The sequence below is a fragment of the Choristoneura fumiferana genome, chromosome 20 (genome assembly GCF_025370935.1).
Source record: "Choristoneura fumiferana chromosome 20, NRCan_CFum_1, whole genome shotgun sequence".
Lineage (NCBI taxonomy): Eukaryota > Metazoa > Arthropoda > Insecta > Lepidoptera > Tortricidae > Choristoneura > Choristoneura fumiferana.
In genome coordinates, this window is record NC_133491.1 from 8,669,500 (window position 1) to 8,688,428 (window position 18,929).

Here is an 18,929-nt window from a genome sequence, read left to right on the forward strand (position 1 = left end):
AACTAGTAAATTATGAAGTAAATAGGCTTATAGCAATTTCGCCTGATTTTTAACAGAATTATTAAAGATTTTTTTTATAAAATTTTACTGTCGCGGAGATAAATTTTGGTGGATTATTGAAGAATATAATTGCAAACCTGACCTCATTTTTAATGCCAAAAAATTGCTTAATTGAATTAATGTTGATTTTACTTAGATCGTAGGTGTTAGGTCATTGGGTGACTGGGACTGGGCCTGACTGGGGTAAGTGCCTCTAAAGTTGAGGACACCCACACAAGAACATGTCATGTAATGACAGCAGGATTTTGACATTTACTCATTCATTTTATTCATTCTCCTTTTGTGCTATCCGTTCTTTTTGTAGCTGTGTGTGTAATCAGTCATTCACTTCAACTCTCGTGGCACTATCAATAATTGTTTTTTTTTTAATTGAATGATTTCAATATTTTAGCCATTCATAGGCAGTATAGTCTTAGAATCTTGGTCTCGTTATAGAACAAAGGTAAAAAAAAAAATGACATTTGACCTGACATTGACAATGACAGAACAGCGACATTTAAATTTTTTGCTAACCGGGGTTGGTAAAGCAAGCGGTACGCACCGCACACTGAAATCGCTGAATCTACCTAATGCTACCGAACAACGGCTAAACTGATAGTGTATTTTACAAATCTCAATCATCGAAGTATCTGACTCACTAGATCCAACCGAATCCGCTTATTGAATCCGACTCCTTTATTGACTCCGGTTTTTTCGAGCGATTATTAATTTATCTATGGCCGATCCGCCCCGGCCCGGTTCGGTCGGTCGGTGTCGGTAGTACTGCGGTGCCCACCGCTGACTGAACTGACAGATTCGTGAAAGAGAGAAAATTCGTTCGTTAGTCCAAGTCCGAGTACCGAACCGAACCGACCAACCAAACATAGATAATACTTAAGATCCAAGTCCAAGATCCGATCCGCAGGGCTAATACTACGAACCGAACCGAACCGAACCGGCCAACCAAACATAGATAATAAGTCCAAGTCCAAGATCCGATCCGCAGGGCTACTACGAAACTCCAAAATCGAAGTTCGTGTCGTGCGGTCCCTCTGACACTTATACTATTTAATACGAGAGCGAGAGGGACGGTACGATACGAACTTCGAGTTTCGTAGTAGCCCTGCCGATCCGATCCGAGCCGAGCGAGAGCGAAGCAGACGGACGGAGCTCAGTGTGAGTGAGCGTGACGGCGATAGATCCAGTCGGAGTTAGTAACTCCCAATAAGATTTGAAAGGAGTCCGGATCCGCTTGAGGATCTGACTCTTTTGAATCTTCAATCCGGATTTACCCACCTCTAGTGTATTTTCCAACCTCGTTATTGGCGGAATCAGTGGGAATCATCGATAGTATCGATGGAGCTATACTTTCAAGAATTTAATTGAAAGGGGTGCGAGATTAAATTGTGAATTGATCTATTAATAATACTGTACCGAGCTAATACATTGAATTTGATTTCGTTAAATTCGTTACCTACTTTATTATGGCGTTTAAAAAAGTAACTCACGTACTTTTCGATTTAGATGGTCTGCTCATAGGTAAGACACGAAAGTTTGTAACGTATTGCATAGCGTATTATTTTACTGTTTTACTAAATGTTGCGTAATATTACTTACTAAAAAATATTGTTACAGATTCTGAAGTACTATATACTCAAATGTTTACCGCAGTTTGTGCAAAGTACAATAAAGAGTTTACATGGGAATTGAAGAAGAGTCTGCTCGGTTTCCAAGGTCATGAATGTGCGGAGAAAATAACTAAAACCTTAGACATACCACTTTCCATTGAAGAGTTTATGAAACTATGTCAAAAGGAATGTGAGGTACTGTTCCCCAAAGTCCAGCTGATGCCAGGTAAAATTGAATATAGAAACAGGTTTTATTGGCATGCACATGAATGTAAAATTTTGAAACATATTAATGACTGTCCATGAAGTGTATTACTGTAGGTACTTATTTCTGATTAGTACAGGTGAAGTTTTGAAATATCCAAGTAACCATATTTTGTGAAGAAGCAAATAATCACATATATCAGGAATTAATTACTTTTGATTTCAAAATATGTCCATAATTCCTAAAGTGCTTTACTTATTTAAATTGCTGATAATAATCTACAGTCAACATTGAATATCAAAAGCACAAAAGGTGGTCAAATTATTACAAAACAAGTCAGTAATAAGTTGATTGAACTGTCCTGTGGCCACATTGTCAACGCAGGCACTTGGACACATTCCCTGTCTCTTTCCTTTACCATGTGACAGAAACTGGTGAAAATGATTGTGATTCCAATTGTGTTAGACAATAAGGACTGTAATAAATATGTCACATCCATTCTGGTTTGTTTGATTTTAAATATTTCTATTTACAGGAGCCAAAAAGTTGGTTGAGCACTTGCACTCCAAAGGTGTTCCGATAGCACTGGCCACAAGTTCCTCCAAGGAGAGTGTCGATTTGAAAATGAAAAATTTTCCAGAATTTCTGGGATTGTTCCAACATCTCACCATGGGATCTACTGACCCTGAAGTTACTAAAGGAAAGCCAGACCCTGCAATCTTCTTAGTCTGTGCGTCTAGGTTCCCAGACAAACCTAAAGCTGAAGATGTAAGTAATTGACTGACCAAAATTTGTACAATACAATAACTCTTTATTGCACACCAACAGAGTAATCAGTACTTTAAATTTTGTTTAATTTGAATTTAAGTTCATTTTGATTTCTGTTGATTAATCAGACCATGTGGTTTACGTGAATATATCAAGCAATATATCAAAAATAAATGAAACCAAACAAAAAAAATACTGTAAACAACACGGAATTGCTACTTCCTTTAATCATCTGTACTGAATTATTTTAAATTAGTGTAAAACAGTGAAACATATTACTACTTTTTCAGTGTCTCGTGTTTGAAGATGCTGTTAACGGTATGAAAGCAGCAATCAATGCTAACATGCAAGTAGTGGTTGTTCCCGACCCTCGCATACCAGCTGAAGACCTTAAAGGAGCCACACTGGTCTTAAAATCATTGGAAGAATTCAAACCTGAAGCATTTGGTCTTCCTTCATTTGATTAAAGCTTTAAAGGAAAGGTAAGAATAAATTAAAAATAAGGTTATTTGAGATGTTCTACAAGTACGGTACTTAAGTGTTAGTCCAACAATTCAATTGTTTGTAGCATTAGGCTCAGTGTTGCATGTCTATAACTTAAAATTATGTACATAATTTTGATTGTGTAGACTTTAATCTAGTCAATTATTTTATAGATTTTGTTTACTATATTATTATACTATGTGTAGCAGAAAAAGGCCCACTTAATAAATATTAATTGTTGTTGCATTATGTGTGTTCCTATAGTTTAATACATGTAAACTAACTTACTAAATTTAATAAACTTCAAGACCTATATATATTACAATAAACACTAATAAAACAAATATGTCAAATTAAATAGAATAACAAAATAAACAAACCACAAATAATCAAAAGAAACCAAACAATGTCAAAGAAAATTTTAAAATTATTATTTATAATCTATATAATACAATAATAATTTATTAAAAACAGTTATACAATAAAAAAAACACTAAACATATTATTACTAACACTAATTATATTATTTACAATATGTTTATTAATGTAAGTACGTAATAAAAATATTTAACAGATTTAAGTATTAAATTTGACATATCTATAGTAATTTTATTTAGTCTAGATATGGCCTTATCTAGTTTTTAAATAAAAATACCTCTCCTATTCCATTCTCGTATGTCGCATTAGTGAAGATATGGTGGCAAGCCAAACAGTTCTGGCCGGAAGTCTTCCATAGAAGATAGTACTAAGGTAGCGCCGGCTTCTACTGCAAGCGATCGGTCGAGGCGCGTATCGGGAACCATCACCACCTGCATACCCGCCGCGCGGCCTGCGAGTACACCGTTCAACGAATCTTCAAATACTAAGCACTGGAAAATTAATTTAAATTAAAAAAAAATAACCAAAATCTAGTAAATTTAACTGTTCCATTTGAAAAAAAAAACTTCAATATTAATTGAAAGGTACACGCAACATGAAGCCGTGGTGGCCTAGTGGTTTGACCTATCGCCTCTCAAGCAGAGGGTCGTGGGTTCAAACCCCGGCTCGCACCTCTGAGTTTTTCGAAATTCATGTGCGGAATTACATTTGAAGTTTACCACGAGCTTTGCGGTGAAGGAAAACATCGTGAGGAAACCTGCACAAACCTGCGAAGCAATTCAATGGTGCGTGTGAAGTTCCCAATCCGCACTGGGCCCGCGTGGGAACTATGGCCCAAGCCCTCTTGTTCTGAGAGGAGGCCTGTGCCCAGCAGTGGGACATATATAGGCTGAGATGATGATGATGACACGCAACATTTACCTCTTCTGCTTTCGGCTTATCTGGGAATTTATTGGCTGCCACCAAAAATATATCCGGATGCGGTTTGCCCAACCTTACAAGAGGGTCTGATGAACCCCAAGTTCTGTATGGAAACAGATCAAATAAATCCTGATGTTTCTGAGTTTTGAGCTCATACGACTCTTTGCTACTACTTGTTGCCAATCCTATGGGTATTTTGCTATTATGTAAATGGTGAATAAGCTTTTCAACTCCTGCAATATAATAATATATCAATCAATGCTAGAATTAAACATGTTTTATGATTATTTAGGGGCTGTTTCACCATCCATTGATTAGTGTTAACTGACGGTTAATTGTGATGCCGTCTCCGTCTATTCGAACAAAACAAGTAGAGACGGCATCACACTTAACCGTCAGTTAACACTAATCAATGGATGGTGAAACAGCCCCTTAATAGAATAGATAATAAACCGGCCAAGTGCGAGTTAGGCTAACTAGCACACTTAATTCTGTACAAATTTAGTTGCCAATAACCTAACCAACAAAAAGTTGTAAAACCCCCTATTTTGTTAATCGGCTGAACCGATTTTGATAAAACATGTCTAAGAACCATCGCTAGAAAACCTGCTTTCAAATAAAAAAAAACCGCATTCAAATCGGTCCACCCGTTTAAAGAGCTACGGTGCCGCCACAGACAGACACGTACACACAGAAACACATAGCGGTCAAATTTATAACACCCTTTTTTTGCGTCGGGGGTTAAAAATTGTACATTGTGCCTTAAGGGCGGTAAATAAGGAATTACGAACGAGAGTATTAGAAGCCCGAAGTCGAAGACACGTAGTATACGTTCTAAACTTAATTCTAATTAAAATATCGAAGACGTCTAAATTAGTTTCAATTATTCATTAACTAACAGTTGCCCGAGACTCCGTTCACGTAGAATTCGTTTATTGCTATCCCGCGGGAACTATGCAATTTTCCGGGATTAAAACTATCTATGCCCTTCCCTGGGACTTGTACTATCTGTATACCGAAATTCACCTAAATTGGTTCAGCGGTTAAGAGGTAGGTGTAACATACAGACTTACAAACTTTCGCAATTATAATTAATATTAGTTAGTGAGATTGTTCCTTGATATTTCTTATCATAATTTAAAAACAATAAAAAAACTGTCTGTTTTGTTAAAAACGGGAACGTCTTCCTATAAAATACCTAAAGAGGCAGAGGTAAAGAACATTCCGCAAGAAACGGAACGTTTATAATATTAACTCAAGCCAAGAAATATTCTGTACTTTATTTTTGTTTTGTTTTTAATCGCCAGAAAGCACTGCACTAAATTTGATGAAATTTGGAATGGAAAAAAGCTTGAACTTCATAGCAGACACTATGAGTAGAATATTTTTAAACAGGGAATGAGAGTGGATGAGTCCACGAAACACAGTTATTAAATATGTATAAAATATAAATCGAATTAATATTATGTAGCAGATTACGTATTAATATTGTGTTATTTTGTAAGTACCTCACTATTATTCTACTTACAAATTAAAGAAAACTATGACTTCACTTCTTTTATTCATCATCACCATCATCATTATTACAACTTCACAAAACATGTTTAGATCCCCTTCTTCTGCGACCTTCTAAAGTCCAATGTTATTCTGAATGGTTTATAGAAAGTTCAAATTTAGCATCCAGATAGGTAGATGGGTTTTATCATTTTATTATAATTTTTAAATGAAATTATTTCTATACAAAAAGTATTGATATCCCATCAAAACATAAATGTGAAATGAGAGCCAAGTTCAATATAATGATATGTGCCTTGATTGTTAACTTTAACAACAAAAGAAGTGAGATCTAAATGGGTGCCAAGTTCAATGGTAAGTCCTGAAATTTATTTATAATTTATCAGTTAGATGTATGGAACCCTAAAAATGAATATTGGACTCACCTGGCAACACTTTACAATTAGGGAAAAGTTCATTAAAGATTTCCCGGGATTCCACTATAAATTCATCAACTGTGAGGGGTAAGTCAAGGCCCTCGATGATCATTTTCGCAAATTCCCTGGTTTGTTGTCCCATGATTTTACATTTTAATTCAAAAGTGAATTTCTTTCCATAACGAGATGCTATATTTTCAAATCCTATTGTGTACAGCTCTTCAGTATCTGTTAATAGAATTATTAATAATGTAATTATTAAATTAAAGTAATTATTAATTATGGAAAATTACATTACATTTCACTTACTCAAAATAAGTCCATCCATGTCAAATAAAACATGGCTCACCGTTTGATACATATTTTATTTTAGCGTAAAACAAAAATTACTTAACCACAAAAGCAGTTTTGTACTATACAATAAATTGAGGCTGTGATGTAATGTCAGATAAAAGAGACATGATGCCACATATTATTCACATTACCATTACAGATGTATCTTATCTGTGTGATATTGCATAAGCCTTAAGCCTATTCTACACTGTATTTAAAGTTTTAATTGTATTATCAGTCATCTCATAAATAATACAGAAATATAAAATATATCCTATTTGAGATAAAGATTAAGTACTTTGTCATGGAGCAAAAAAAATGCTGATTCATATTTCAGGCCATTAATAAATTATATAACATATTTCAGAAGTGTTGTGTGGTGCAAAAAAACAAATTGCTGTGAGAAAATTATGCTGGACTCTTTGTAACGATTTAGTTCTACTTTCAAAATTAGTCATCATAAGGAGGTAAACTAAACACTTCTGGCTTGAAATCTTCTAAGCTGTTCAGTACTAATGTAGCCTCCTTAGTATAGCTCTTATCAAGCCTAGAGTCTGGCACCATTACTACTTGCATTCCAGCCGCTTTAGCTGCTTTCACACCATTCACAGAATCCTCGAACACCAAGCACTGAAAATAAAATTACTGGTAAATGGGACTTACCAAGAATGAGTAATATTATGAATATTTGGTAGCATAACATATTTGTAATAAATAGGCCTTTTCAAACTAACCTTGCTTGGATCAGGCTTGTCTGGGAATCTACCAGCAGCAACAAAAAATATGTCAGGAGAAGGCTTTCCTTGTCTCACTTCTGAGTCTGAACCAAATGTTTTAAAGGGGAACAATGAGAACAATTGCTGATGATGATTGGTCTTCAACTCATAGCTTTCAACACTTGAACTGGTAGCCAGTCCAATGGGGATGTTGTGTTTGTGCAGGTGTTCAATCAACCTTCTTGCACCTAAAAAATATTTAAAAAGACAGTTAAAAACTCCCAAAGTAAGTGAATTCCATTGTCAATTTCAGTTTTCTAGCCAGTAAGATTTTTTTAACTAATATTAACCTTGTAAGACCCAACATCCTAAATTTAGGACATAGTCAACTTTTATTGATTGACATTAATCCCCTGTTTCAGCATCCATTGATTAAATTTATCTGTCGGATAAATGTGACTCCGTCTCTGTTTGTTTTGTTTGAATAGACGGCGACAGCCTCATGTTTATCCATCGAATAAAATTAATAAATGGGTGGTGAAAGAGCCCCGTTTCAAATTCTAATAATTGAATTTTGACCTTACGAGGTTAAGCTGGAACTGTTTCTATTTTATTAGTAATATTCAATAATCACCAGGTAAAACTTCTGTAGTTGGAAATAAATCAGCAAATTCCTTTTTACTGATATCAACAAATTCATCCCGAGATAATGGTAAATCCAAAGCTTTTATGATCCTATCAGCGGTCTCATGCGCTTGTGAACCCATGAGGCTTACTTTCAATTCATATGTATAGTTTTTGCCAAATTTAGACACAATGTTCTGAAACGCAACTGTGTATAATTCCTCAGTATCTGTAATGTAGTGAAATTTAGAATAAATAATTAAGAAATAAAAAAAAGTCTCCTAAATTAAGGTAATATCTATTTTGAAAAATGTCATAGGTTAGTTAGGTTTGGTAGAGTGAAAAACATCAAACAAACAACAATAAATAATAAATATATTAGGAACTTACTTAGTATAAGACCGTCCATATCGAAAAGGACATGTGTTACCGGAGTAAAAGCAGCCATAATACGTTGCGTATTTTTAAAAATATACAATATTGATAAAATATAAATTTGATTTGAATAAACCATAAATTACACCGTGTACACCACACCGGCAATGCAATGGCAAAAAAACAAACGGTGTGTCAACTGTCAAATAAATAAGTAAGTATGTCAGTCATGGTCATGTCAATGTCAGTCAAAACGGATGATATCCTAGGTGCCCCCACATGCAGTCGCTCGTCGCTCGATTGCATTGCAGCGATAAATCTGGTCACGTGACCCCATTTTGAAGGCGATTTTGAATTTCCCGCGACTCAATAAAGTAGCGCCAAGTCGCCGCGTTGAACAGCAGCGACAAGATGGCTTCTTGCAGGATTGATCTTGGCCTTGGAAGTTGATTTCTTAATCTCATTTAGTACCAGTCGTGGCAGTGGTACAAATAAAAGAAATTAGTGAATGAAATAAATAAATGTGTTTTTGCCGAAATTTAATAGGTTTTTTTTTCAGCGATAATTCCGATAAAGCTCAACATTTTCAGCTTTGTCACGTGACCAGATTTGACACTGGAAACGAGCGTCGAGCGAATTCATGTGACCGCGGCCTTATTCTGACAAACCGCGTCAATCAAATCCGTCAACGTTCGGGGTGACCCTTTCCCGGCCCGGATAATACACACTTGGAAATACCGACCCTCTTTTTCGTGTAGACACCTTTGCACACGCCCATAGAAGCTTCAACTTCAACTTTTTTGGCAACCGGTCTAGCCCATAGAAGCTCATAGTACACAATAAACAGTAGGGCTACTACGAAACTTGAAACTCGAAGTTCGTGTCATGCGGTCCCTCTGACACATGCTATTTAATACGAGAGCGAGAGGGACGGTACGATACGAACTTCGAGTTTCGTAGTAGCCCTACAGGGGCGGTATTTCCGTGTCGGTATTATCCAGGCCGGGAAAGTGTCACCTATCGATTGCATGCCACGACTTGGTTGGGATGTGTGAACCAGACTTTAAAAAGTGATTCTGTACAGATAGGCCTAAAAGCCAATGAGTATTTTTTATCCAAATTGAACTTTGAAGCATACACGTGCAGCGCTACTTGGTTTCCAAGGTCATGAGTGTGCAGAAAAAATCATACAAATATTTGATTTGGAAATTTGGATGTAACAGTGAAAGGCTTTATGAAGCAATGTTTCTCTGAAATAAAGTTCATCATCATCATCCTAGCCTATATACGTCCCACTGCTGGGCAAAGGCCTCCTCTCGGAACAAGAAGGCTTGGGCCATAGTTCCCACGCGGGTCCAGTGCGGATTGGGAACTTCGCACGCACCATTGAATCGCTTCGCAGGTTTGTGCAGGTTTCCTCACGATATTTTCCTTCACCGCAAAGCTCGTGGTAAATTTCAAATGTAATTCCGCACATGAATTTCGAAAAACTCAGAGGTGCGAACCGGGGTTCGAACCCACGACCCTCTGCTTGAGAGGCGATAGGTCAAACCACTAGGCCACCACGGAACTAAAGTTACTGTTTCCTAAAGTCCAACTCATGCCAGGTTTAATTAATTATAGTTTATCGCTCAGCATGAATCTCTGTTTTCTAAAATGAACGTCTGCGTGTTAGCACTTCTATTATGTCAGCTTTCTCAAAATGTCTGCTGTTTAAAATGTGTACAATCTCAGGAAGTCGTCTATTTATAATGTTGCTATAATATTAGCATTACCATAATTTCTGCTTTCCCGTTATGTTCACTTTTTTAAATAGGCTATAGTCTTGTTATGTTTGTTTTCCCATAATAATAATGTTATTTTCAAATCAATTTCTAAATGTAAAAGGTTTAATTGCTTGCATGCATAAATATCTATAACTAATATAAAATTACTGGCATTCAAGATAATATTAATGAATAATGACGTTTAGATGAAATTTGATTGTTTGAAGACCATGTTTGGAGACATTTTGGGAATAAGACTTTCTGGCATGCCAACAAGGCTCATAAGCACTTTCTGAAAAGCGAACATTATACAAAAACTGTCATTCTTGGAGACAGGCAATTTTAAATAGCTGACATTTTGAGCTGACATTACGCAAAAGACGTGTTGACATTCTGAAAAGCGGACATTTTGCAAAAAATACATTTTAGGAAAACGAATATTTCAGGCCTGAGCCAGTTTATCATATCATAGGAACTTTATAATTTAGTTGATCAATCTTTTTAATTTTCTAGGAGCAAGGAAATTATTCTCACTTGCATTAGAATAATGTTCCAATGGCATTAGCTACAAGCTCCAAACAACATAGTGTTGATTTGAAAATGGGAAACCATAAAAATTTATTGGGAATTTTCCAGCATCTCACCATGGGCTCATCTGACCCTGAAGTTGCTTAGGGAAAGCCAGGCCCTGCAATCTTCTTAGTCTGTGCTTCTAGGTTCCCAGACAACCCCAAACCTGAAGATGTAAGTAGGAAACTTGCAAAAAGTGGACCAATGTTTTATTTAATCGAAATAATTCCTAAATTACAACCTACTTTTTCAGTGCCTTGTATTTGAAGATGCATTAAATGGGGTGAAAGCTGCGAACATACAAGTAGTAATTGTGCCTGATCCTCGAATACCTGTTGAGCACTTAAAAAACGCCACTTTAATCCTTAAGTCATTAGAATATGATTGATAATAAACTTTTATATCTTTAAAAGCTTGTTTCGGTTTGAGTTTGGATGATGTCTCAAGTCAATGCATAGGTACTGTAATATAAAATCCGTTATCTTTATTGTCTTGTAATATGCAAAACGTTTATTTGAGCATTAGTGAGTACCATTGCGTGGTTTGTTTTTTCATCTATCTACCTATGTATGTTCCTTGATAATCAGACAGCACAGCCTAAACCACAGATTGGTAGATATATGTAGGTTTATACCTACACAAATCAGATAGGCAGGGGATCCCATCCATCCATTTTCAATACTGCAACTCCTTTACATGATATTAGTGATATTAGTTTTCTGCAACACCCTTATAAAAGAAAATAGATGTATGTAGCTCTAGATCCTACTAATATTATAAATGAGAAAGTTTGTGAAGATGTATGGATGTTTGTTACCGAATCACGCAATAACAGCTTAACGGATTTACATGAAACTTGGCATACAGTACAGATAAACAAAGATCTGCATTGACACATTTTTTTTTATATATATAAAATGAGGGGGCAAACGAGCAGACGGGTCACCTGATGGAGAGCGATCACCGTCGCCCATGGACACCCGCAACACGAGGAGAATCACAGGTGCGTTGCCGACCCTTTAAGGAATTGATAGGCTCGTTTTTTAAAGATCCCTAAGTTGTAACGCTCCGGGAATGTTGCCGCTGTAAGCTGATTCCAAATCTTCGTCGTGCGAGGAAAGAAGTTTGAATATACAACATATACTTGATATATACAACATATACTTGATATCCCGGTAATGCGTTCCCATGGGATAATATTTTAAGTTTAAACAAGATTGGCAGGCACAATCCAAGAACGGTAGATATACGGGATATACCGCACCTCGGCTCTTAAGATGACGTGTTAACTTCGTTTGCAATCAATAGATGGCGTTGTGCGAGCGAACGTTGTCCTTTCAAATTGTTACCGTAACCTTTTTTCAAGCCAAACCAAAAGGCCAAACTAAGAAATTAATGAGGGCTATCGTTTTTTGTCTCACTAGATGGCGCACTGTTGCGTGAGGAAGTATGGCTTTCAAAGTCTGTTATTACGGGCGTGAAAACAAAGTTAAGATTAAAATCATATTTATTAATACACCTTAGAACCGTACCATAAAAATATCGAGCATGCCACAGTGTTGCATAGTCCCCGTTTTGTTCGGAAAAAAGGGAGGACAAAGGTTTCCGAAAGACAAAACTGTCTCAAAACACAGACATTCATTGCCCCGGAACGCATATTTGCCATAATTAATTTCAGATATTGCAAAACATTCACAAAATTATTCTAATTATAAATAAACCCGCGTAGCTCACCCAAAAACTATGAGATTTGACATTTCGGAGACCTCACGCTACACTAGCGCCTCTAGTGGCGAATTCATACGCGATAGCGTTGATTGAGTTGAGATTGCGTTGCCATGGTAACAAGAATCGTGTAAGTAAACGTCTGTCGTTATATATTAAAAAAAATTGCACAGCATAATACGGTACTTATTTGACTATTTTTGTACTTATATGTTTTATAAATTAAAACTACACAATGCCTGTTATCGAATAAAGAAACAGTTTTTATTCTATTTTTACAAATAAGAAAGTTATGTGGGTTTGAAATTCAAGATTAGACAGAGAAAGACATACTGGCATGTGACGTCACACGCCAGTACCGCCATACTTGCTGCATAGAGAAAAGCGTTCGAGAAAGAGACAGGTATATAGATTTTTCAAAAATTTACTATAAATCCAATTTTCAACCGATTTCAGTTTTCTCTTCGCTAAACACTGTATGTATATCTATATTTTCATAATAATATTAAGATATGGCAAATTCAGGAGTTGTCAAATACCGTATTTACAACAGTCGAGTTAAGACAGCATTAAGCCATTTCTAATGCAGGCGAAGCCGCGGGCTTGTACCTACATATTCGCACGCTTAAACTGACAAAATCACAAAGTTTTAGGGTTTAGCACAAAGTTTATTTCAGAAATTCTAATATTTCGAATTGTGTCAGTTTCATTCTAAGCGTGCGTATACCTTCTCGCGACGCCCCTGGAAGAGTGACGCGACCAACTCGTAAACTATAGTATCCAATCCACAGAGGTTGATAAGGACTAAGACAAGGACTTTTAAAAATTCCTCAGGATGGAGTGAGCCTAATTTTTACTCTTTCACTGGGGTAAAGCCACAGGTATATTTTATTTATTCGACTGGTCTGGTCTCCTGATGGTGAGAGATCACCACCGCTATAAACATCTGCAATACCACCAGATGCGTTGCCAACCTAGAGGCCTAAGATGGGATACCTTAAGTACCAGTAATTTCACCGGCTGTCTGACTCTCCACGCCGAAACACAACAGTGCAAGCACTGCTGCTTCACGGCAGGATTAGCGAGCAAGATGGTGGTAGCAATCCGGGCGGACCTTGCACAAGGTCCTACCACCTGCACTGAATAGTTAGCCTATACATGAAATGTTAAAAGCACAATAATCATTCTTGTTTAGGTAAAAACAAAATAAGATAATTTCAAGTACAAAGAATCAATTTCCACCACCAGACCACTGATGAAAGCCATCTTTAGAAATATTCATTTGTAAGTCATAAAATGTAAACATACATTTATAAATATCTCAAAGTATTCTTATTAATAATAAATATGCTCATAAAGAAATATCAGTATCTTTCTTTTCTGTATGATAATGCATCAATGTTTTTTTTATATTTAATTATCAAAAGGAGGCAAACCAAATACTTCTGGTTTGAAATCCTCTAAACTATCTAACACAAGTGTCGCCTCTTTAGTAAGGCTCCTATCAAGTCTGGCATCTGGTACCATTACCACTTGCATCCCTGCAGTCTTAGCAGCTTTCACACCATTTACAGCATCCTCAAACACCAAACACTGAAAATAAAGTATGAAAGCTTCTAAAATGAAGTGGTGTACTTAGGATAAAAGGTAATTCTTAGGATACAGGCTGTTCAAAGACTTTAGTTCAGTGTCACTCTTCTTGTTTGTCCACTGTTATAGCTAGAGCCCGTTATCGGAGGTGCAAATTGGTAGCTTGACAGTCTACCAAATTAGGATTATTTAGGGATGGGTAAAAAATATTTTTTGAAATACTTAATGTCGATAATTTTTCTGTACCATAATGACAGTCAGACTTTAATTAAACATGGTTATTTTGTAAAGCAGGACTAATTAGGTACAAAATAAATATATATTACCATTTTTCAATTTATATAAATAATAATAACTTTGATTAAAAAACCAGTATAACAGTAGAAAACTTAAAACTAACATAAAACTAGAGGTGGCGCATGCAAGCGCCCCCAACGGCTCAACATAGGGCTGTCGCATCGCTCGGGCAATGCCTCCAGGATGGTGTTGGGGCTGGCGCAGAGGCGGGCGCGCAACCCAATGTATCTTAGTTCTATCTATTCATTTTTAGAAGTATGTCTCGTAACTAATATAATTAATAACTAATTTTTTTATTAAAAATTATTATTTCTTTAAGTATTAAAAATTAATATTACGAGACATATTTCTTAAAATGAATAGAGCCAAGATATATTGGGTTTAATAATTTAATTAAATTATTTTTATTCATAATAATAAAAAAAAATGTTAATACATATTCATTTTGTAATTAGTCCTGTCACAAAACACAGATAAGTAGTTCAGAAATCAATCTCCATACAAGTGCGCTCGAGCAACTCACACAGACACTGCTCACGGACACGATATCTCGGACCGGTTGGGACCAGTGCGAGCGCGAGTGCCATCCGCTTGAGACACGCGTCTGTGAACTTTTTTGTGCAATAATGGAGCAACAAAAAAAAAGTTATTATAACTGTTCAGTTGACGGTTGTTTAAATTAAATAATCGTGAATTTCACCAATAACGAAATCGTCGCAAGATATTTTCTGTGACAAATTATTATTTATAATATATATATATTATGACATTAAAATTAAAATATTTTAGTTATTAATTTATATTTCCATTCTTCCCGTTTCATTCTCAATAATAAATCAAACAACTAGATACAAATGCCACTACCACGATAGTTTTTTGGTGCACAAGCAAAGTCTAAGAACTTAAAGTCACTAAACTCGACCGTCTAGTCTAGACAGCAACGATGAGGTGCGGTGCGGGGGAGAGCGGCGTGGCCCCGCGGGCGCCCCGTGCACTCCGTCCGACGTTCAGTGCGCGATGGTACTGGCTGCGAAGAGTGTCGCAATTTTTCGTGAATATAATTTAATAGTTGTTCCGAGTGGCCAATTTATTATAAATGCGTTGTACAAGGTTGTACATGTGAAGTATACGGCTGTATGTCAACGTCGTACAGCCGTTAATGATGGACTATTGAGATTCCTTAAATTACGTAAAATAAAATCCCCCGGTCTGTCCGTTAAGTGTACGTAATTACTACCTATTAAAAAAAATGTTCATGAGAAACTTTTAGACAGTAAAGGGGATGCAACACGGTTGCCATGCCAACAAGCCTCCGACGGCGAGGCGCGGTGCGGGGCGGGGCGCGGCGCAGACTGTGAGCGGTTGCTTGCTAGGCGGCATCTGTGGCGGCATTATCAAAAAAACCGCATTCAAAAAAGAAACAGACAGACACACAGCCACACACACGCGCGCACATTAGTTTTTTAATTCCCGACAATCGCGAGTCGGTATAAGTGTGAACTAAGGCATCGATATTAAGTAATAATATATCTACTTAAGTACAAACTAAACAAAATTACGACTTCATCGTATTACTTCTTTTATTCATCATCATCATCATCATTATTACTTCACAAAAAAAAATTTTTAGAACCCCTTCTTCTGTGACCTTCTAGAGTCCAATGTTATCCCGAATGGACTGTAGGCAGTAATGAATGCAGGTACATCATTATACCCACATTAATTTATACATACCTTATTATAGGAACATACTTGCATATTACTTTTTTGTGACAACCCTGATACATTTCCAGTGTCTAGCCGATTGTCGGCATTTCGCGCTCAGACAAAGAACATTAAGCACTGTACATTTTCTTACACTGTGGCATAAGTTGACAACCTTAGAGTGACCGCCGAGCGTAGGTATGAAAAGTAAAGTACATACAGGAGATTGACTTCTGAACTATCTGTGTTTTGTGGTCCTGTTTTACAAAATAAACACGTTGAATTAAAGCCTTAGACTGTCATTATGGTAAAGAAAAATTATAAATAAATAAATATAAATATCATGTGACACTTGACACCAATTGACCTAGTCCCAAACTAAGCAAAGCTTGTACTATGGATACTAGGCAACGGATAAATATTTTTATATAGATAAATACATATTTAACATCCAAGACCCAAGAACAAACATTGTATTATTCATACAAATATCTGCCCCAGCCAGGAATCAAACCCAGGACCTCAAGCTACGGTATTATCGACATTTAGTCAGTATTTTAAAATATTTTTTACCCATCCCTAAGAATGTCAAGCTACCAGATTGCACTTCCGATAACGGGGTCTAGTTATAGCACAGTGAAAGGGTGATAGATAAAGGTGTTAAATTTCATTCTTCAAAACTGGATTTTTGTAACAAATAACCAGTTTCCTTGTGACTAACACTACATTACACACATAGATATTGTAAGTATACCTAATGGAACACAATACCTGAGCTGGAGCTGGCTTATCAGGGAATTTGGTTGCAGCCACAAGGAAGGTATCAGGAGCAGGCTTCCCTTTCTTTACTTCAGGGTCTGAACCAAATGTCTTATAAGGGAACAGTGAGAACAGTTCCAAGTGATTTTTGCTTGTCTTCATCTCATAGCCTTCTTTGGATGAACTTGTGGCAAGTCCAAAAGGAATGTTGTGTTTGTGTAAATGCTCAATTAAACGTTGCACTCCTGAAGAAAAATATTTTAAATTCTTTATTGAGGATTCCTTGTAAAAAGAAAGTTCTTCCCTTAATTTGACAAAATTAAAAAAGTTCATGATTCAAACCTCATTGTTAACTTATAGTCCAAAAAACTCTACTTACATTTAAAAAAAATACAAACAGACAGTCTTGAATCATGTTCATTGTGGCATACAAGGCCAAATTAAGGCTAAGTTCAGATGAACGCGCGGTGTTGGCTCGGCGCGCCAATTGAGATTGTAACAAATGCAGCTTTGGGGCAAAAAAAAAATTTTGCTTTATATAAGCTATGGGTGCCAAGTGTTGGAGAAAGGTGCTGACTCAGCATAAAGCTGCAGAGACCGCAGCGCTGATATTCTGCCAGAACTAACTGAGGCAGACCTGTAGAACACGTATATGAAGACAAAACAGAGTATATAGAGTGGATGACATAAATGCATAAATTGTGCAAAAACAATAAAGATAAAAGGAAAGGATATGATATGCGCACTATATGAACAATATGAGTATAAAGAGTGGAGACAGTCATCATGGGCAATTAAAATAAATAAGTAAGGAAGTTAAAATTGTAATCAGTATGAGTGTGGTTATTTCCTTTTTTTTTATTCAACTGAATGGCAAACGATCGAGTGGGTCTCCTGATGTTAAGAGATCACCACCGCCCATAAACATCTGTAACACCAGGGGTATTGCAGATGTGTTGCCAACCTAGAGGCCTAAGATGGGATACTCCGTGGAAAGTAGGAAAATAGTATAAAATGGGGTACCATCATGTAAACAGCAACATTGATTTACAATCCCGCGCGCCGAGTCAACACCATGCGTTCATCTGCACTTAGCCTAAGGGTTAATAAATAAAAATAACTCTACCTGGTAAAAGCTGATTATCAGGGAGCAGAACAGCAAATTGCTTGTTACTTTCTTCAATTAATTCATCACGAGACATTGGTAGGTCAAGTCTACTTATCATAAAATCAGCTGCCTCATGCATTTGCAATCCCATGAGTTTAACTTTGGTTTCCCAGTCGTAATTTTTACCAAATTTAGACACAATATTTTGGAAGGCAGTTGTGTACAACCTTGAGGTGTCTACGATATGAAAAGAGTAAAATAATTATCAAAATAGTAAGTATTGAGAAGTTTCACACACAATATGTCGCAAGTTACTTACCAAGTAAAAGACCATCCATGTCAAAAAGAACGTGAGTAACTGGAGAAAACGCAATCATGGTTACAGTTTTTATTTTCAAGAGTTGTTTTAAGTCCAAGTTTATATTTTTTATAAATTGTATAGCTTTGTACATCAGAAGAGGACAATAAATGTTTGCCAATGTTTAGTTTAAGTATTAGTGTATTTTGCCGTTATCCGTTAAAAAAATATATCTAAAAAACGCAATATGAGAAATATTGATGTAACGATGACATGAATATTCTTTCATAAACGTAGTTTCTAAACAATTATTATTTTGTTATTTTTGGTCCTGCCGGCTAAGACGTAATTCTTTTGAAAATCATTGAAAATGACACTGACACTGACGTTACGTTACGTTTTGAAATTGACACTTGCATGAGAAAGTTGGCTTGGCTGGCACATCGAGCAAGTTAACAAAGGTGTATAGGGCAATGGTTGGCACTGCACTGGCTTGGTTGGCACTGGCTGGCAATCTGAACTGAAGTGCCCTTACCACGCTCAAAGCTCAACCTGTAGGCCACTGTTTGCTCTGCCCAAAGGGGACCTAGTTCCGACAGGTGCTAGTATCGGCGCGCTTTAAGGCGGAAACATACTAGTAAAACGCGACGCCATGCCACGTCGTGCAACGCATGTTTCTATTAGCACCTGGGGAACTACTACGAAAATCGA

General features: G+C 36.5%; 3 protein-coding genes across 3 annotated transcripts; 1 reads left to right on the plus strand and 2 right to left on the minus strand.

Moving 5' to 3' along the window:
• The first annotated feature begins 1,325 nt into the window (after positions 1 to 1,325).
• Positions 1,326 to 3,451, plus strand: LOC141438959 (pseudouridine-5'-phosphatase-like). Its single transcript, XM_074103039.1, has 4 exons — positions 1,326 to 1,578; positions 1,675 to 1,893; positions 2,408 to 2,640; positions 2,931 to 3,451. The coding sequence occupies exons 1-4, from the start codon at positions 1,524 to 1,526 to the stop codon at positions 3,105 to 3,107; spliced, it is 684 nt and encodes a 227-aa protein (XP_073959140.1). The 5' UTR covers positions 1,326 to 1,523; the 3' UTR covers positions 3,108 to 3,451.
• A 49-nt stretch (positions 3,452 to 3,500) lies between these two features.
• On the minus strand, positions 3,501 to 7,017 carry LOC141438958 (pseudouridine-5'-phosphatase-like). The gene is made up of 4 exons (XM_074103038.1): positions 6,663 to 7,017; positions 6,363 to 6,581; positions 4,423 to 4,655; positions 3,501 to 3,992 (listed from the first exon to the last, which is right to left on the minus strand). Exons 1-4 carry the CDS (start codon positions 6,712 to 6,714, stop codon positions 3,807 to 3,809), a joined length of 690 nt encoding a protein of 229 aa, XP_073959139.1. The 5' UTR covers positions 6,715 to 7,017; the 3' UTR covers positions 3,501 to 3,806.
• A 97-nt stretch (positions 7,018 to 7,114) lies between these two features.
• On the minus strand, positions 7,115 to 18,847 carry LOC141438963 (pseudouridine-5'-phosphatase-like). The gene is made up of 5 exons (XM_074103043.1): positions 18,240 to 18,847; positions 17,939 to 18,157; positions 8,037 to 8,255; positions 7,421 to 7,650; positions 7,115 to 7,316 (listed from the first exon to the last, which is right to left on the minus strand). Exons 1-5 carry the CDS (start codon positions 18,370 to 18,372, stop codon positions 7,137 to 7,139), a joined length of 981 nt encoding a protein of 326 aa, XP_073959144.1. The 5' UTR covers positions 18,373 to 18,847; the 3' UTR covers positions 7,115 to 7,136.
• Between the last annotated feature and the right edge of the window lie 82 nt (positions 18,848 to 18,929).

Coding starts and splice junctions, on each gene's coding strand:
- LOC141438959 (XM_074103039.1), top strand. CDS start 1,524: ATGGCGTTTAAAAAAGTAACTCACGTACTTTTCGATTTAGATGGTCTG. Junction 1,579..1,674: donor TTTAGATGGTCTGCTCATAG/GTAAGACACGAA, acceptor ATATTGTTACAG/ATTCTGAAGTACTATATACT. Junction 1,894..2,407: donor CAAAGTCCAGCTGATGCCAG/GTAAAATTGAAT, acceptor TTCTATTTACAG/GAGCCAAAAAGTTGGTTGAG.
- LOC141438963 (XM_074103043.1), bottom strand. CDS start 18,372: ATGTACAAAGCTATACAATTTATAAAAAATATAAACTTGGACTTAAAA. Junction 7,651..8,036: donor AACTACAGAAGTTTTACCTG/GTGATTATTGAA, acceptor AATATTTTTTAG/GTGCAAGAAGGTTGATTGAA. Junction 7,317..7,420: donor ACAAGCCTGATCCAAGCAAG/GTTAGTTTGAAA, acceptor TTTTATTTTCAG/TGCTTGGTGTTCGAGGATTC.
- LOC141438958 (XM_074103038.1), bottom strand. CDS start 6,714: ATGTATCAAACGGTGAGCCATGTTTTATTTGACATGGATGGACTTATT. Junction 6,582..6,662: donor CATGGATGGACTTATTTTGA/GTAAGTGAAATG, acceptor TTCTATTAACAG/ATACTGAAGAGCTGTACACA. Junction 3,993..4,422: donor ATAAGCCGAAAGCAGAAGAG/GTAAATGTTGCG, acceptor TTAATTTTCCAG/TGCTTAGTATTTGAAGATTC.